This window comes from Ixodes scapularis, unplaced genomic scaffold (genome assembly GCF_016920785.2).
Source record: "Ixodes scapularis isolate PalLabHiFi unplaced genomic scaffold, ASM1692078v2 PGA_scaffold5__190_contigs__length_132052651, whole genome shotgun sequence".
In the NCBI taxonomy this organism is placed as follows: Eukaryota; Metazoa; Arthropoda; class Arachnida; order Ixodida; family Ixodidae; genus Ixodes; species Ixodes scapularis.
Window position 1 is genome coordinate 2,023,661 of NW_024609880.1, and position 19,920 is coordinate 2,043,580.

A 19,920-nucleotide genomic window follows, 5' to 3' on the forward strand; every position below is an offset into this window, starting at 1 on the left:
GACGACTCCCGAAGGAACCAGTGATGCTTCGGCGAGGGATGGAATGGCGACTCCGGAAGCACCAGTGGATGCCGTCCAAGGAAGGGAGCCCGCGGTCGCCAAGGGTGGCGACGACGACCACGTTATGGTCGTCGAAACCACTACAGTGAAGCGCCGTCTGGACGATGCGCCGTCCAGGGGTGGGGAAGGACAGCTGAGACGCCTCGAGCGTGAGTAGTGCGGGAAGGTGGGACGGTTCAAGAGCCGGCCCGTGCCTCCTGTACGCCACAAGGAGTAGCCACAGTGAGTCGTCTCGGCACGTTGCTGCCTGCTTCACACTGTAAGCACCGTGCTCCCGGCCTGGTCTTTCTCTAGCCCTTCATGTTTCAGAGGCCTTTGAGAGTAGGCACTTTAAACGTGCGAGGTTTAAACGCGAGGCGTAGGCAATGCCAAGTGAGCTGTTTTTTTTTTGTTTAGAAAGACCTCGACGTAATTGCCGTGCAAGAGCCGAAGATAGAGAGCGAAGACCGGACGGAGAGCATGGTGCGGCTCTTTGAGTCTCGTTACGATGTGTGCGTTAGTCACGCTGTGGGAACGTCGGGGGGATGCCTTTTATTTATCAGGAAGTCTCTTGGGGTCCGTGACCAGAGTTGTTAGTTGCAAGTCTGGTCGCCTGGTTCTGTGCGATTTGACCATTTCAAGTAAACTGTTTCGTATTTTGTGCGTTTACGCCCCTAATAAGGCGGAAGAAAGATTAGTATTTTTTGAAAACATTTTCGAGTTCGTCCAAACCGATAGGCTTGTCATTTTGTTAGGAGACTTTAACTGCGTTTGCGAGCCGCGTGACCGATCGAACAGCACACAGTATAGAGATACGAGTACCATTTTTCTAAGCGATATGGTCCAGAAGTGTGAATTGGAAGACGTGGGTCTGTGTGCGTCAAGTCCTATTTGCCTATTTTTTACTCACTTCCAAGGTGCTAGTCACGCACGGTTGGATAGAGCTTATGTTTCTTTGGAACTCGTCAGGTCCTGTAAAACGTATGCAGTGGACCCAGTGTCTTTCAGCGACCACTGTCTTGTTTCTTTTACATTGGGCTCTTCAAAGAGAAAAGCCAATAATTTCAGTTGGGATCTGTGGAAATTAAATTCGAAGCTTTAGCAAGACGATATTTTTGCGAGTGAGGTGCGTAAAAGTCTCGAACAACTAGATAAAGTAAAAGAAGGAAAAAGTGTCGGGGCGAAATGGGAACTGTTAAAACACGAATTTAAGATGAGCGCCATTGAAAGATCTGTTGCCTTAAAACATGGGGAAAGAAAAGAAATTACGGAGCTAAAGGGGCTGCTACAAGATTTGCTTAACGCGGAGAGCATATCACCCGGGCTGTTTTCCGATGACATCAGTGTTCTAAAGAAACGCCTTGAGGCCCTTGATACCGAACGTTATCAAGGGGCCATGGTTCGAGCACGTTTACAGCGTTTATCACGGGGAGAGTTACCCACGAAAAGAGCCCTAGGGTTAGAAAAGAGATACGCTAGCAAGAATGAAATAGGCGAGATACAGTATCAAGGGTCTTTGACGAGTGAAAGACAAGTCATCGTGCGTGCTTTTGTTGAGTATTACAAAGGGAGTTTCAGTTATCGTGCTTCAAAGATAGCAGAGTTCCAAACGTCCTTTTTGCCGTTAATGCCGAAACTCGATGATGATGCAAGAGAAAGGTTAGAACAACCTGTAGAACTGTGGGAGATTGAAAAAAGCGATAGATAATTTAAAGCCTGGAAAGTCGCCCGGTCCAGATGGTTTAGGAGGGGATTTTCACAAAACGTTTAAAGATCAAATTGCACCTTTATTGCAACGCGTTTTCGCTGAGGCGTACGACCTTGGTTGTTTGCCTCCCTCCTTTTTGTGTACGCATACGATTTTTATTCCTAAGAGCGAAGACCCCGAGCGACTCCGTTCTGTTGGAGCGTATAGACCGATAACGCTCACCAACGTTGATTATAAAATTTTCATGAAGGTACTGGCTGAACGCCTAGAAATGGTTATTAACGTCATCGTCAGTTCGCACCAAACTTGCGGCATTAGAGGCCGAAGTATTGTAGCAAATGTGCACGTCGCGCGCAGTATTCTAGAGTGCTGTGACGCCATGCACCGTAGGGTCGCGGTGCTACAAGTGGATTTAGAAAAAGCGTTTTACCGTGTGTCGCACGAGATTGTTTTTTCGATTTTAGAACACGTTAATGTAGGGTCTCTCTTATACAACGGCATCCGAATGGCGTATAAGAACTGCGCCACCAGTCTCGTAGTGAATAAATCTGCGCATTCCCCTACTTTCTTCTGTGCGGCAGGGATGTCCGCTTCCACCGCTACTTGTTTGTGTCTTTCTGGAGCCTTTTTATTTGAGCATCATTCATAACAGTCAGATACGTGGGTTTAGACTACAGGAAACTGAGGTCCGTCTTTTGTCCAACGCGGACGATGTAGCGATGTTTTGTGTTGACCGCGAAAGTGTGAGCAAGGCTGTACAGTTAACAGAACTATTTTGTGAGTAGACGTGTAGTGAAGTCAACTGGCAGAAGTGTGTTGGTTTTTGGCACGGTGACTGGCCCTCAGCACCCGCTATTTTTGGCCGTATTGTCTGGTCCGACACGCCTGCGCGTTACCTTGGAGTACCCTTGGATCAGTACCGCGTCAATGATCAGTACTGGAGGGATGAGACTGAAGTTCTGCGTGCAAAGGCCGAGAAATGGGGGGGGAAAAGGTTTATCCGTTTTTGCGCGGGCAACTGTTTGCAATTTGTTTCTGGCTGCAAAAGTCTGGTATGTGTTCCAGGTTTTGTATTGTTCACGTATTAACATTCAGCGGATCCATCGTGTTTTCGCCGTTTTTATCTGGAGCTCGGCCTGGGAACGAACCAGCCACACAAATCTTTTTCGTAGGTTCAAAGCTGGTAGTATAGGTCTTTCACACCTGTTTATAAGACAACTGGTTAGCAGGTTTATGTTTCTTAGAGACCAGCAAGACCCTTTTTTGCGTACAGTTATTCAGACGCGGCTGCGCAGTGCCCTGCCAGATTTTGTGGTGGCTACGAATGTAGACATCTGCCTGGTTTACGCGGATACTTGAAAGAGGTTGTTGGTGCGTATCGGTTTTTAACAGCACGTTTTTGTTTGCAGTATTTGTCCGGTTTGTCGCGTAAACGGTTATCGAGAGACCTGATGGATGCGCTTTTCCCCATGCCTTTGTATCGTTTGTTGTACAGTGCAGGCCCAGGGCAAGATGTTTTAAAGCGCGTTAAAAGACTGCTGGTTCCCGCCTACACCAAGACGTTTTTTTTTTAAATTACACAGCAAAACACTCACCGTTAAAGCTTGGTTATCTGAGAAAGGTATACCGGTCCCATGGTCCGATAACTGTTTTTTGTGTAAAAAGCGAGAAACTATTGAACACGTCTTCATCGACTGTTGGGACGCGGTCTTCTTTTGGGACGTCCTTCAGAGGACTCTCAAAAAGAACCTCCCAATAACGCCTCAGGGATTTAGGTTTTTACCCACAGAAAGAGCGGACGATGTGCCGTATGACATGATAATGCTCCTGGGCCTGCACAGTATACGGCGATGCCGTATGGCTGTACGCCACGCAGATGTTGATGTACGCCCTGTTCGAAAGTATTTCATTGAAAATATCTGTTTTCTGATTGAAGTGTACAAGGCGCAGGAACCACGACCTGATTGGTTGCCTGCTCTTGAGGGGCTAACTACCTTAAAATACTTTTAGCATTTCTGACACCAGCCGAGCTGACTGATGTCCTCGTTTTTATCCCTGTTGTTTTAAGTACGGAGTGATGGTGAATGTCACTGTCCTGTTCCAGGCAATAAAGAAAAAAATATTCTGCAGTAGTTGAGAGGTACGAGCGTCGGGACTTGTCGTCGCGGCGTGGAACTTCTGGGTTCAGATTGCGCCAGAAAGTTATTTTTTATATATATTTTGCGCGTGTGTCTTACTTATGAACCGTGATCCTTTCTACAAATCGTCCAACTCATCCATTTGCACTACTGCGCCTTACACGGTTTTTGCTCTTTGTTCCACTGCTGCATCAACACACCGGAAGAAAAACAAAAGAACAAGCCAAGTTAAGGCGCTAATACATTCATTTTATTATGTTTATTAAAAAGAAACCTAGGTCAAGCCAAGGTAGCGCGCACATACAATTACTTTATAAAGCTCAAAAACGAAACCAAGATTACAGCATCGGTAGGACTTTCACACAAACGTGGCCCAAACAAGCATCCTTCCCCCAGCAACTACACTTTTATGTGTTTCTAAGTATAGAACGCTTTTGCTATGACTTTTTTCCATAACAGGAGGCGCCTATTCAGTAATAATACACACTGCAGTTGTTCCAACTAAAAAAAAAAAAAAAATTCCACAAAGTAAGCAAAAAAAAAAAAGAGAAAAAGTTGCTGGTACGGTTTGAACTTGGAACTTTCACGCTGCGATGACAAGCCCTTGCATTCCAACCTCTCGACTACAGCAAAAGGTTGAAGTCTCTAGCGCAGGCTCACGTTTATAAATATACTACCACCGCTTTTATCCCGCGTAATTTTTCCTTTATTCTGGCTAATATTTACCTTCCCTAGTCGTAACTTTGCCTGCCGCTTCTAAAGTATAAAGTGGCGGTTAATTGGACTCCAGTTGATAGCCTCTGCAGTCAGTTTCTGTGAGCGAAATTAGACTTTCGTACTCCAAGCGACACGGATTTCTCAGCCATTAGGCAGGGACGCTAGGCACTTCTTTGACCCCACGGAGCTGTTCACGTGACATAAAAATCCCTCTTGGCCGCAGCCGCGGCCGCCAGATGAGCAAACCGCCCCAGATGCAGCCGATGTTAGAACCGTGAGCATGTGGCTCTGAACAGTGCTTGCACTGCACGAGAGCGCGTTCTTGGCAGGGACGCTGAAATCTTGGAGTTCGCGCTTATTGGCGGCGAGATGTTTTGGTGGCGCTCGCCTATGGTTACCTCTTGTGACGTCATTATCTTGTGAACAACAGGTTTGATGGTGTTTGTAATTGGCACGCTGGGAGCTTGAAATAATTGCGCTCTGAAACCAACACTGCCAACACCGTCAAAATTTAAGTTTTTACATCACTCTTAATTCCGTCGATGAGGAATCCTTTGCTGACGTCATCATCAGCATTCGGTCAATCGTGGAAGGCCAATCACAGCGACAATTTTGATCGCTCACGTCGCCAATAGCATCGGCCACGTCGGGACGTAGGCTGACATGAAGTATAGGATTTAGGAACTATAGTATAGGAAGATGAGACAGCGCGGGAACATCGGTGAGCTGAGCTCTGATTGGAAGGATTAGTGGGTAGACGCAAAGAAAAGCTGCCTTTGTTCCTACCAACTATTTTCTTCCAATCGAGCGGAGAAGGGCGTCATCTGCTCCTGGCGCCGCGCCTCGTGTTCGAACGCCTTCGAACAGTTAGGAGGAACAAAGTGGGATAACCTTTCCGTCTACCCACTATCCTTCTAATCAGAGCTTCGCGCACTGTCGTCCCCGCGCGGTCTCCTCATTTTGTCTCCCTCAGTTTCTCAGTTAGTGTCACTGACGGAACAGAAACTTTAGTGAGGTATCTCAGTTCAGCCGCCTAGTGCATGAGCCTATCACCTTCAACAACACCCCGGCGAATTTTTGAGCTTCGAGCTGGCACGCGCACTCAAATCCCGGCGGGAGGCGACGAGCGCGTGGTGGAGTCTCTGCGTCGGAAAGAGGCACCCTGGGCTTCTCTTCCTGTTGGTTTTTATATAACATTACAATGCACGCTAAAAACATGCCTTTCCGAAGAAAAAAAAAAGTAAAATGTTCCAAATGATTTTGCCGTTTAAAGAGAATTAAAATCCAGCGAGAGGGGTGTTTGTACCCACTAAGTTCCCACCAAGTTATTACAAGAATAAGGACACCCACGTCATTGGTTTTATTCCGCAGTTCATGCGTTTATTATTAATATCGAAAAAAAAAACTTGAATAAGAACACTAATAAAAACATTAGTATGTTTTGTTTTTTTTTCTCTCTTTTCTCCTGCCTCCATGACTTGCCCAATGCAGTACTTCGTTTTCATTTAGCTCAATTTGAAGTTTTCAGCCGCAAAATATGGTTAAAAAAAGACTCAGACTGCATGAAGTGAAAATTTGCTCTACTGAACCCAGAGCCCTGAGCTTACGCCCCTCCCTTGTCTGTATCTGTGGTGTTACTTATTGTACCATGTGTAGTCGCGTGACCACTGCTGCTTGCTGCACGTTAACAACGCAAGATTTGCAATTGTATTTCACTGGGCAATAATCGCCATTATGAAGCGTCAATTCAGGGCCAACATGTTTAAAGGGCGGATTATTGGCACGCTGTATGAGAAACCGAAGCATAAGGAGTAGCTTATGAGGCGGAACACTACCAAAATGATTCCCTATTTCGAAAATAGTCAGCAGATTTCATAACATAAAATTATCGTACAAGTAGTTTAGCAATCAAAGTAAAACATGCTTGTCGGAAGATAGGTTGTTCCTTCGAAACGGTCACACATTATGTTTATAGTTCTGTTTATGTTTATGTATTGAGGCTCACCAACATCTATAGGCTTTTCCGGTTGTGCATCCAAAAAAGCAGACGAGCAAGAAACATACACACGAACATCAAACACTCTAACATTATACACCCATTATAACTACGTAATATTAATCTAAATGAGATGACGCGGACAAACTTCCGACGAAGTTCGTGGCCACTGAACATCAGGCACATAAGCCCAAATAAAGAGATTTCATGTCAATTTGCAAACTTCAACAACTCCTCGACTCTACGTCCTCGTGATCATTAGCTATGCGTGTCTCTTTTCCTTTTTCTATCTCAGTCGTTCTATTTATGCGTACTGAGCACGCCAAACGATGCCGTGACTCACTCCACTTCGAATTCGCGCTCCAGTTTTAACGAAAATTTAATGAAAAAAAAACACAAAAACACACGAGTGTACACCCTTTTTAAGAACATTTATAGCCGAAGCTATATTCCCAAAATATCAAAACAAAATACATAAAAAAAGTTTTTTTTTTTTTTTTTTTTGAAGCCGGAATTTTATTTGCAGAAAGTTTATGTGAACTTTGCCTCGTAAACATCCTCCATGTTAGGTACTCTCCGGGTTCGAGATTGCACTTTTTTTTTTTCTTGAGCATCGTTTCGCTATAGTTCCCCGTCGGCGCGTGGCACGGGCTTGGCACGCGGGCTGGGTACACCCGCCAAAGTGTACCGCTCTCACTTTTTTAAAAGCAGTTTACGAGCACGCAATTGGCCTTCTTCCCCTGCTTCGCGTGCGGGAGCGGGGACAAATTATTCCAGGAGTCGCTCCCTTATTTCCATACCACCGTGATAGTCTAGCTATGTATCTCAGCCTACATTCTCTTCATTTTGTTTTCACCTCTCTCGATGGTTTGATCCTCCAAAAGGCTCGCCAGAAGCATCCAATCTAACCCCGCAACACATCCCCAAGCCGATACGAGTGTCCTGGCGTCGGAACGGGAAGAAGGGCGGGGGGGGGGGGGGGGGGGGGGGGGGGAGGTTGAGGGCGTTGAGTCAGGTGGGCGATTGCTTCCAGACAGACATTACGAAATTTCAAAAGAAACGATACGGGGAAAAGGAAGAAAAGCTTCCCTTCTCCCCCACTGCAACCGTCGTCCCATCCCCCTTCCTCCCTTATCTTCTAAATAGTTCCGACGCCTCTTCATCTGGTCAGGGTGTACACCCTCTCGTTTTTTTTTTCTTTCATCTTTCAGATTGTTTGTTCGGTTCCTTGTTTGGTTCCCGCCCCTCAAAGCCGCATAAGCGCTCTCGCCGTGCTTTTATTAACGACGCTCTGAGCCATCCGGCGACTCGCTGAATATTACTGCGCGGTGCTGGCGTACGGATGGGACAACGTCTGCACTTCGCCTTTCGTGGGCGGGCGCCTGTTCATTCGTCCCCAACGTTTTTACATGTTTTTATTCTCGCTCTGCCCGCTTTTTGACCCCCCTGCCCCCACAGACGTCGGCGCTGAGCGTGCACGAGGGGAAACCAGCGCCCACTCGATCTGAAGCAGGACGTAAACTGAGCAAAGGGAAAAGAGCTAAGCAGCATGATTTTTTTTTTCTGTTTGTAGATACATGCCAGTGCACAAGCATGTTCCCAACGACTCCATCCTACGTACCTGATGTTTATACTGAACCTCGCTTCCCCATTTTCTCTCGCGATAAAATACCTACCCCAGTCAGTTGAGTCGCGAGGGTTTATTAGGGTGGTAGCCTGTGTAGAGTCGTCAAAATATGGCACCACGTGTGCCTGTATAAGTGATCAGAGACTAAGGCGAAGGGAGGTGTTTCTGCAACTTTCAGAAATTCCATTTTGCTCGATATTTTCGTTATTTTTATGGCATTTCCTTATTTCGTCTCCCTTTAGTAACAGTTTTGCGTATTTACTTGAAGATCCTTTCTAGCGGCGGTTGTAGCGTTGTTCATGCTGTTGCGCTTTTATTGGAAAGAAAAGAAAACTGAGCTGTTACGCTAGTTTTGCAAGGCGAGTCGCAGACATCGTCCTGGATTCCGTCGCTTCGCAAACGTCTCCACACGCTTTAAAATACTTTAAAATAAAATTAAGATAAAAACGGCGAAGTTATGCGTACTTTACTAGTGTACCGCGATGTACGATCTTCAATAATATGAAATACCCCTTCGACAATCAGGTAGAAACGGTTGCGCCGGACTTGCTTTTGCCGGACCCCACATCGCTTAACGTGATGAAAGAAACAAACCTTTGTTATATTCGCGTCCTGCAAGTAAACTGCAAAGACAATCGTGTGCTTCACCCCCCCCCCCCCCCCCCCCCACCTTTATGTAGATAATTAAGATATATGTACGGTGAACTTTATATTACACCATAGCCTCCTATGTACTGAAAGTGCCTGGCAGATCGCCGAGAAGCGGTCGCGCAAAAGGAAAAGATGGAGCGGCAGACAATGGATGAGAGGAGAGCCACGTGACTGGCGCCCCGCTGCGGCGAATCGCCGAAACACACACTTTTCCCGAGCGAACAAGTGTGTCTGGGGTCTTCGCCGCTGGAAAAGCTATGCGCTGAGGTCCAGGTTCCCCGAAAAAATGACTTTTTGATGCTCTGTGCTGCCAGATATTTGCTCTCCAAATCTGCGACCAGGCACTCTATGGCTCCGTCGTCGAACTGCCAGGCTTTGTGAGTATAGAGAAGGCTATGATAGAGGACATAGAGGAGGCTTGTTTAGATAACATACGTTATCTAAACAAGAGGTGCACGTTTCAAACTCCAAATTGATATCTTCTCTTTCCCACGACCAAACCTTGTATGAACTACTTTGCGCGGCGTATGAAGAACGCTCCAAACTTCATTTCTTTTTCTTCAGGTGAAAAGGAGGATTGACGAATCAGTCCTTCATCTTGTTGTGGACTCTAGAAATGCAAGCTCCCGAAAGCACACAATCTGCTTCCGTGGGTGTGGGTGTTTGTTGGAGTATATCGACTCTTAGCTAGCGTGGTGGTATGAGACTGAGTGGATATAGCGTGCTTCGAAAATTTGCAGAACTGTAACGTATCGTAAGAAAAATAATTGCTTGAAAACGGCCAGCTAAACAGTTGCAACGTAAACAAAAAACAAAAAAAAAAGAGAGAGGAACAGACATAAACACCGCTGACTATCACCTTGCCTGCTTCAATACTTTGTCTTCCTCTTTTTTTCCCTTTTTTTCCACTATAGTTAGTGATAAAAACCATCCCCCATGCCCGTGCGCTGCGCCCATTAGGATGTTAAGCGGATCGTGCCTCACCATATTGTCTCGTTTTCGCGTGGATCGTGATCGACGGGGTGCTCACGCACATTTGACCACTTTCTTCAATGCCCAGGGCTTCAATTACTTCGCGTGCATATGCGTTCCGGCGTTGCCCGATAATGAAGTGCAAATACAGGACCGGCAGTTTGCAGAGAGTTGTCCGGCTGATGATCTTTTAATTGAAGCCGCGTGCTCCCTAGCTCGATCGTTGACACACCGCCCAGGCTGCCCTATGTTGCGCTTGCCACAGGAAAGTGGTATACGTGGTACAGGATGCCCATTTGGCTCGGGCTATACCGTGCCCTGTGAGAAATTGGGCATTGTTTATTTTCTTGATGTGTTATTCGGTTTGTTCTGCGGCACATGGAGTAAGCCTTGTTGGGTGCCGAGCACACAACCCGAATATCATGCCTCCCGGTAATCGTTTTAGGTTATGTGTGAGTCCATGCATGTCGGGTATAACTGCAACGTTCCTTCGATTTGCAGCTCTCGATGAAGCCTCATTCCCTCATGTTGGCGTTTCAATTTCTGGCAAATGGTTTCAGAAACGGCAGAAACGCCCACTAGGAGATTATCTGCATAACCAGACCCACGTAGACGCCTAATCATTTTTAAAACTTGGCTCAAGATGATTGTGGCATGATTCTTTGAGGCGGAAATAAGAGCGGTGTGTAAACAGTCCTTTTTGTGATTTTCAAATGCCCCGAGTTGTATGGAAAAAACCCGTGGCACGAGCGCGGTTCCTATCTCAAGCACACATGGCCTTCTTTGAGCTGAAGCACCAGGTCAAGGAACCTGATGAAGTTTGCAACAGGTACTTCATTTTTTTTTTTCATTCATGAATTTCACATATAATTACCCGTGGCCAAGTTTATCAGGTTCCTTCACCTGGTGCTTCAGTTAAAATCATGCCACGTGTGCTGGGCATATGAGCCGCGCCCGTGCCACGGTTTTTTTTCCATACAACTCGGGCATTTGAAAATCATAAAAGGAGTATGGACGCAACTGCTCTTATTTTATCCTAAAGAAGTCCTGTCGCCATCGGAGGTGGCGACTTGAAATAGAGCAATGAACAGAGTATATTGAAGCTCTTTTTCCGATCTGTCTTTCGGTGGTGCAATTATCAAAATCTAATTCCATGCGACTTCCCAGAAAACAGTTTAAGCCTAAAAAGCTTTGTTTATTATCATGCATGCTTAAAACAAATGTAAACAAAAAAAAGACAACGAAAAAAAGAAGTTTGGTTTACTCTACTACACTCGGATGATCTTTTAATTGAAGCCGCGTGCTCGAACACGCTCGAATCTGCTGGAACCCCTTTCGGGTATTTACCTTCCTCGGTTTTTGCTTTATGTGGTGCTATTCGTGAATAGGAGCGTGGACCAGAGCTTCATTTTTTTTAGCGTTTTCCTTTCTGTACGTAAAAAAAAAAAGACTAGATTAAAGTTATTTTTTCTAAATTGTGGTGGGCAGGTTTAAAGCAAATTCACATCCTGATGATGCAATTGAGTCACAGGGTCACTGGAATGACCCACTTAACGGCCGTGGCGTGTTTTCCCTTTTCGTTCTTTCTGCTCTAATGGAAGCAGAATAGTTGGCAGCTCAGGAGGTTCTAGTGTATAAATGCCTGAACAGATGGTCAAGCGAGCGCAGGCACTCCCACGACCAAGAATGCTAGATCCTGCCAGCTCCATTGAGCTGCTGGGACCTAGATTGAGCTCCCTCTAAATCACTTTTGTACCTATTTTGGATTATCGTTTGCTCCAAACTTCCTCCTAAGATGAAGTTCCCTCACATTCCAAATGCGGGCATTTTTTATTCGTGCAAATCCTCGAAACTTGTTTTCCGCCAAGTGGTACCAGTTATTCCCAAAATGCTGGAAAGAGGTTCCTACTCGACACTCACGTTAAACCAAGAGCTGTTCGAGAAACCGCGGTCGATGCAAGAAGTTCGGCGAAAGGCGGTCAGCGTAAGTCCAGTTTCCTGCCGTCCAGAGACAGTTAACACACAGGCTGTGATTTGAAGAGATCGTGCTGTTCCGTTCCCAGTCCTTCCATTCAAGTCCTGCCTAGCGAAATGAGTGCTCCTTGTGATAAACTCATTACCTCATTCCCTCCCGTTTCCCATCTCTTCACCCGCCAAACCCAGCCATTGAGTTCTCGGACAGGAGGGGGATGCACCCCGCATCAGACTGCCAGGCTCGTCACCGGGCGGCCGGCAGTTAGGCTTTTCATTAGAGCCGCTCAGGATCAAACTCAATCTCGTGCACAGACTTCCTCGTGTCCCAGATTCTTGGCAGCCCGCCCTGGTTCGAAAAAAAATATTAAAAAAAACGCAACGGGACGGCGATGTAGGTACGAATGAGTCGACTCCAACTCTGGGTCAGTGACCCAACCTAATTGTTTTGGTTCCGGTCCGGTCCTCCACTAGTTTTGTATTTCAAAGAAAGGGCCGAGGAGGGGAATTCGACAGTGACAGTTTATTAGTTGGATAGATCATGTAGTGCGAAGTAATTCATATTGGTCGTTGGGAACTGAATCTATCTTGCATCTAGTCTATTGAGAGTGCACTATCGGTGATCTCCTGTGTTCAAGACGTGAGTTATGTGTTTGGAAAGTTGGCTATTAAGAACTCATCTTATGAACAAGAAACGAAGGGGTTTATGCTGAACTGAGTGGATTGGCAAAGTAATAAGCTGTAGCGCAATGGGTTGGTACCAAAAAGCCATACGGGATTTAGCATAACAGCAAAAACTGAATCGTAGGGCGAATCTTGGGTTAGTTACTTCATTTTCTTGAGAACAAATACATAAGTAGATAATGCCACTCCGCGTGACGGAGGTTCATATAATAGGGAGCGTTCGTACATTCCCTGGCAACAGAAAGAGCAAAATCAACGAGGGACAAGGGACGACGAACCTTTCTTTCAACTACAAGATCCAGAACACTGCATATAACGCTGACAAATCCCATGCGCAATCGCAGCATCTGCAACGCGTAGAAAGGACTAAAGAAGCACAAATGGTCTCCGAAAACTTCCTAAATATTCGGCGCAGAGTCATAACTAACGGAGCGATCGAATGCAATGGTTTGGGCCCGATTGAAGGACAGATGAAAGGTGCACCGACAATGCCCCTGCTGCTTTTGAATTTTGCTGTTACTATTCTAAAGCATAAGTAATCATCTGAGTAATATTCAGCCCACCTTGCCGATTCCCGCTTTTTGTGAGCTATTTATACTACTACTACTAACATCCTCCTACTAACATCCTTGACATACTGTTTAACCCGCATATTGAGATAGCATCGCAAGCCTCGGTTACCAGCAATCACATCGCGAAGTGTGCGTTGCGACCAGAGTTAGGCTGACTTGGCGTTCTCGGGCTTGTTCGCCTCTGCGCCTTCCACGTCGGGGCATCCTTGGTTCGAAACTAAAGGTGTATACTATCTATTTCCACTTTTCAATCGGATAAGGGATAGTGACATCTCCTAAATATGTCGTTGTGATTAACGTAATTATGGGGGTTAGCGGGGATTGTCTCGTATTGTAATTTGGGGCGGCGCAAGTTAAATTTGAACGAGATATGGATGCCATTGAAGAACAATTTGGAGGAAATAGGTTGCGCGAAACTCCGCATATTAAGACCACACCAATTTTAGCTTTTCTCTAGAAATACATGCACCACAAACATAGTGGTATAGAATTTGCTGGAAAGGAGGACACTTTGCTACGAAATGTAACATCGCGAGCGGGTACATCACAGACATAGCTAAATGCCATTATTCTAAAACAATACTTTTTTTGTAAAATAAACAAAAACAATCATTAGGCCTTTTTCCACAAAGAAAATTCACAGTTGAAATAAGGGGAAGGGCGGGTGCGTCCTCGCCGCCCCCTCAATATTTAGAATCACCCCTACATTCAGTTTCCATATGAATAAGCATCATGTCGGTCTGGGGTCAACGTGGGTGAAGACTCAAGGATAACAGTCGGGTTACACTTGCCAAATTGCATCTCTAGGGCAGAGACATGCCCTAGAGATGCCAAATTGCATCTCTAGGGCATGTCTCACAAAGATTAGCAAACTTCCAATTTTCCGAACATTCGTGCAACAAATTATAGTGTTGGCAGAAATTTATTATCAGTAGGTGGAGATAAAGAAAGTGAAAAATAACTCGACCGATAGCTGTAGAAAGCCAAGTGGCGTCCACGTTACACGATATTTTGGGTCACATTTATTTTGTCTTTGAAAATTAGAACGCTGAAAACCCAGAAAGGTCATGTTAAAGCCAAACTTTCGTTGCTTTTGTAAGATTTTGAGAATTTACGACCTAAATTGCCAAACAAGTGCCTAAGTCAGACTTCACCACCGGGCTGCTCGGTTGACACCTTTCATTTTGACGCCTTGGTTTCTGATTAAAAGTCAAAATTAGGTTGTTCGCTTTTCACCTGCCAAGTTTTGGCCTAAATTTCTAAACAAACATTAAACTCGGCCGTTGGTGTTTAAGTTAATACGTGGCACATTTGCTCATGTTTGGTTCTTTAGAAAGTATATGGCGAAACAAAGCAAGAGCAACAACAAAAAAGCAAAATAATAAAAAAAGCAAAACATTATTAAGCCCAAGTTGGGCACCTAGGATTGCCAAACCTTTAGCTAAGATAGGCATTTTTATGGCGTGCTATCTGGGCGAGGCTCGCTTGCCACGTCTATCTTTCTTTCTTTATTGGTTTCCATTTCCTACAGAATGGAGGAGGCCTAGGAAAAAAGCTACAAACGCAGCTTGTGGGGCCCTCGCCCCCCTTTAAATGATGGCAGCATTGGACTCACAAAACACTCACACACAGTAACAAAACACTTCCTGGTCAATCAGATTCACTCATTCGATACAGCTCCACACATTAGTATACAGTTGCAATTTAACATGATTAGGTCGGATAAGGAACACAAAACAATTCTAGGAAATAGCTCGTTTTCATCTCAGGCAGTTCTAAGGGCACCGGTATCAGAAAATGAACATAAAAGATATCCCAGTTCAGAAGGGGTTATAAAGGATATATCGGTGCCAGCCTCCTCAAATGAATTTAGTAGTCTAGGCAAAGTATTCTTAAGCATTTGGTCACCATTATTTGTCCGAGAACGAGGAACTATCCATGGTTCTGGAGTTCGTGTTTTATGCGAAGGTTTCCTTTTTTCTAAGTTTCCTATTTCTAAGATTGTAGAGGTATTTTTCCTAATGCTATAATAAAAATCTCGCATAAGCCTCCTTCGTTATATGTCATGAACTTTTGGAATATTATATTTCTTGAAAAGGTAGTCAGTATGTTCGGTGTATGAGACATTGGCAATAACGCGTATCATTCTCTTTTGCATTAAGTGTAATTTTTGGAGGTTAGATTCTGTTGTTGTGCCCCATACAAGATGGCAATAGTTAATATGAGATACAAATAGCGTATTGTAGATTAATAATTTAACTTATTCCGGAAGAATATACCTATTTCGATTCAGTATACCAGCTATTTGACTAAGTTCGAGTAGTACAAAGTTACCATGCTCGTCCCATTGCATGTTACTGGACAAGTACGTGCCAAGCACTTTTATAGTGTCCAAAACTTCGATGTTTGTGTGTTATGTTATGTTATAATGCAATGGGATAGGCGTTCCTCTTCTATAGAAGAAAACGGCTTTAGTTTTATTAGAATTAACTTTTAGACGGTTCTGTTTTGACCAAGAGCTTAATTTACGTAGAGCATCATTTGCCATATTGGTTATCTCGGCGTAGGAGCTGGGCGATAGAAATATGCTAGTATCGTCCGCATAGATTATAAACTTCGCCTGTTGACATATATGTACGATATCCGATATCATTGACGTATAAGTTAAAAAGCAACGGGCCAAGAATGCTACCCTGAGGCACACCAGAGATTATTTCATTGCTTTTATATGTTAAGACATTCAGAAAAAACGAATTGTCGCCTTCTGCCGAGATAGGATTTTATGAACTCAAGTGGCAGACCCCTTATGCCATACCGCTCAAGCTTTTTAACTAGAATATTGTGATCGATATGATCAAAGGCCTGGGTAAAATCAACAAAAATGCCCAAAGTCAGAAGCTTCTGCTCGAAGTTTTGTAAAATATATTATTTTTGCTCAAGAAGAGCCAGCTCCACAGACTTATTTTTTTGGAATCCATACTGAGCTTTAGTTATTAGCTGATATTTTGCACAAAATGACGATATTTGATTTAAAATAACTTTTTTCTAAGCATTTCGAGAAAATTGGAAGGATAGAAATTGGGCGATAGTTCTTTATGTCTAACCTATCACCTTTTTTATATAGTGCTGTAACTTTGGCAACTTTCATTTTGTCTGGAAAGGTTCCTGTGGAAATACATAAGTTGTATATATGAACCAAGACATGGACGATTTCATTAATTACGTACTTGACAGGTCTTATCTGAATACCGTCAGCATCACGGCTGCAAGAGTTCTTGAGTCCAAGAAAGGTTGAACATACCTCTACACTGTCGGTTGCATGTAAAAAAATACTGCTTTCGTTTCCGGACAGGGAGTAACTACAAGACTCATTTGAACACAGTTCAGGTTCTCTATGGACAAAATAGTGGTTAAACGCATTCACTAGTTCAACTCCTGTCAGTACGCGTCCATTGAGAGCAATTCTTTCTATTGCTTCAACATTCTGTTTTCGTTTCATGACTACACTTAGCTTGCTCCATAGCTTATCTGTGTCCCCTGCACAGCGTAATAATCCTCCAGAAAAATCGTTTGGGAAAGGACTTCGACTTCCATCGATTGTCTGCTGTGCCTTGGATTGCTCGGGGCACTGTCACACGCCGCTGCCCGGGGCAAGTTTCTTCCGTTGACGGAACACAGGCGACGTAAGCTTCGTTCAGTTTGCGAAGCAGTTTGAGCCACAGTGCATTTGGCTTTCGGTTTACAGAATGCTTTTTTTTTGTCTTTGTGAGAATTCCGGATGCTGCAGCGTTCTCATTGGTCGTGCTTCTCAGGGTAGCTCCTATCTAAAAGCTGCCAATGACATAAATGCGTATATGTGCCGCGAGAGATGAGATGTATCATCATTCCGGGAACAACGAGAAAACAACAATGGAGGGAGGCATTTCATCGATGAGCCTTACAGATCCCGGCACCGCTGTTGTGCGTTTCTGGTGAAATGTTCAAAAAAAGTATAAAAAAGGAGCACAATGAAGAAAAAAAAATAATTAGTATGTGTGTAGAATTTCGTTTGACTGGTGATTGTTTCTGAAGGCAATGTGAGCTTGAATATTGAGAAATATATCTTAATGGCAGGTCAACCTTTAAATTGATGTTTTCTTTCAGTTGACAACTAATTGAGTTCATTACGTACATGTTATAGAGTTTATTTTGTTCGCGTAATAAATGAATAGTACACATGGTTATTTTTTTTTGTTTCTAAAACTGCTGCCAACAAAATTGTATGCTAAAAGCGTCTCAGTCTCGTTGCATGGATGGTCTAGCAAGTACGTTAAAATTATCGCTCAAAAAGCGAAATTTAAGACTTGTTAGAATCGTATCGATTCCTTATTCTTTTAGAAAATACTATTAATAAATATTTTTCAAGCACTACCACAAAAATATAGTCTGTAAAGCTCTGTGTGATTAATCAGTACATTAAACACAAAGAGCACTCTTGACTTATTGAATGTATTTGTACTTGATGGGTTTATAACCTTTACAAATGTAACACGTGCTTTAATCAGCGAACGTAAGTTTAAGATTAGTAAGGTTTAAACTTTCAAGAGTGTTTGTTGGTATGAGTATGTATTGACTCTTTGGATGCGTCTTGTTTCAGTTTCAGGATAACTGCCTCATAATACATTATCTAATTGTAATGGATAGGAGCACGAAATTAGTAACGCTTCAAAATAGCGTGAATTCAACCAGACTGTTGCATAGGCTGAGTGTTTTCAGATGTCACCCGCTTTCAATGACGTTTTTGTGATACCAACAAGGGCGGTGCCACCACCACTATAAAACCTATGATTCATACACATTGATAGCAGCGACATGGTTCTTTTTTTTTACAAATGGGAGATCACAGTTTGTGAATTTTCGTTCGCGCGCATGCAGCATGCTCCCCTTCTCTACTGCACTTCATCTAAGGTTTGAGAAGGGCTACGAAGCTAGCCGCAATAGGAACACCAGCGAACAGACTACATACGCGATGTCAAGACGCATTTTTTGCGCTGGAATGAATGAATCGTCGGTAGCACACACACATACACACACACACACAGATATACACACGCGCGCACGCACGCATGCACGCACACACACACACACACACACACACAATTTTGCAACTTAAAGCGTGTTCCGAGATGCTCGATTGACACCATTTGCTCGTAGCGCTGGTTGCGCTTGTACTTTAGCTAAAATGGAGTATTGTAGACTCTACGCTGGCTCATCGAAGACGGCTCTCACTGAGCTTTTTGGTTGCAGAAACTGTCAGAAGGACAACGACAAGGCGTGTCTTTTGATCAGCCATCCTCCAGCACGCGTTTCGTCTTCGGTCATGCTTTGGCCCTGCGTGCGTGATCTGTTTTTCACAAGAACGCCAAAAAGTTGTCCGATGTCAAATTTAGAAACCCTGCGCTGTAGGTGCGGCAACTGAAGCCCTTCCCTGCCTTTTTCACCTTGCCAGTGACCGTCACACTTTAATGCCCCCTACCGCCAAAAAGCGGAGGGTTGAAGTTACCTATAGATTTATTTCGGCAGGCGTGGAAGCGTCAACCAATCAAGCAGAAAATATATCTCTTATGAGCGAGAGACCTTGAGGCGTACAGAATATTTATTCCGTCGTCGGTCGTAGGTACGCTCGCCGCCTCGGTATCTCTGAGGCAAGGTGCTTGCCTTCGGATCCCAAGTTGGTGCGTTTGACTCCCGGCCGAGATGTCAGTAGCCTGCGGAGAAAGCGCCGCGTAACCAATATAACTTCGGTTGCTTCTAAAAAAAAAAGAGCAAAAAAGAAGCTAAGTCGTCCAAAATATAATTCAGTTTTTCGCTGGGGCCAGCCAGGTGCCCTTCGTTTGCTTGGCTCGTAAATTCCTCAGATTTGGAGTTGTCACTGGTACGCTCTTTGCGCCGTCATGGTCCTTCTTTTCTAATAATCACATTGTTCCAATCATGTGACATGGTGTATACGCGGAACCGATGCTCTGCATTTGACGCCGTCCTTATATTTTTATTTATTTGACCATGCAGCGCCGCTTGGCGATATTGCTAAGGGCTAACAGACACGCGAAAAACATTCTCGCATTTGCGGCAGAGTGAATCTGCCGCAAATGCGAGCAGTGTATATTTTAAGGGCCCTGATAAAAAAAAAAAAAATTCCTAGACCATTTTCTTTTTGGTATTTTTGTTCTGAAATATATTTGGGAGGTAAAATATGAATCAAACTATTTGCGCCTGTAGTTTTGTAATATGTACTCTATAAATCACTTCAAACATATCTAGTTTTTCATCTGGGTGCCGAGGACTTTTATCATAATCTTCGTTCTACCTTAAATCGGGACGCATGACGACGCTATGAGCTGATGGCATCAATCAAACAGTACCAAAAGCAAAATTCGCCGAGCCTACCATTTGCATTATCTGTTCAGCTATTAAAGAACCAGTGAAGAAACAGGACGAACATCATGATTTGTTCGCCACTGCTGATTGCCTCTGAGAAAGCTGGCCGGGGGGGGGGGGGGGGGGGGGGAGGTGGGTAGAGGCACGTAAAGCTGCTTTGACAATTTTTTTCCAGCCCCCACCTTGCTTGTGCAAGGTGAATAAAAATATTATTATTTTGCTGGTGCGCTTTTGATGCCCTCTGATTCTTCCTATCAGCTCCCAGTGTCGGCTGCGTCCGGACTTAAAGTTAAACTAAGCATAGTGCATTTATGAAATCACCCACCCTAGCATAACAGTTCAGGACGAAACGGGCAGCACGGTCTCGCATTCTTTTCAGGTTTTAAATGCGATTCTTTTGGGAAGGTAACAGCTATCGCCCTCTTTTC

At 44.3% G+C, this 19,920-nt stretch overlaps 1 protein-coding gene across 1 annotated transcript in view; it reads left to right on the forward strand.

The window, feature by feature from the left end:
• Positions 1-206: 206 nt before the first annotated feature.
• Positions 207-19,920, forward strand: part of LOC8037271 (synaptogenesis protein syg-2) — a gene marked incomplete at its 5' end in the record, with an annotated part of 176,930 nt that continues 157,216 nt past the window's right edge. The window contains one exon of the mRNA XM_040214902.3: positions 207-282. Coding sequence (XP_040070836.1) covers positions 207-282 — 76 coding nt within the window. The remainder of the gene's footprint in view (positions 283-19,920) is intronic.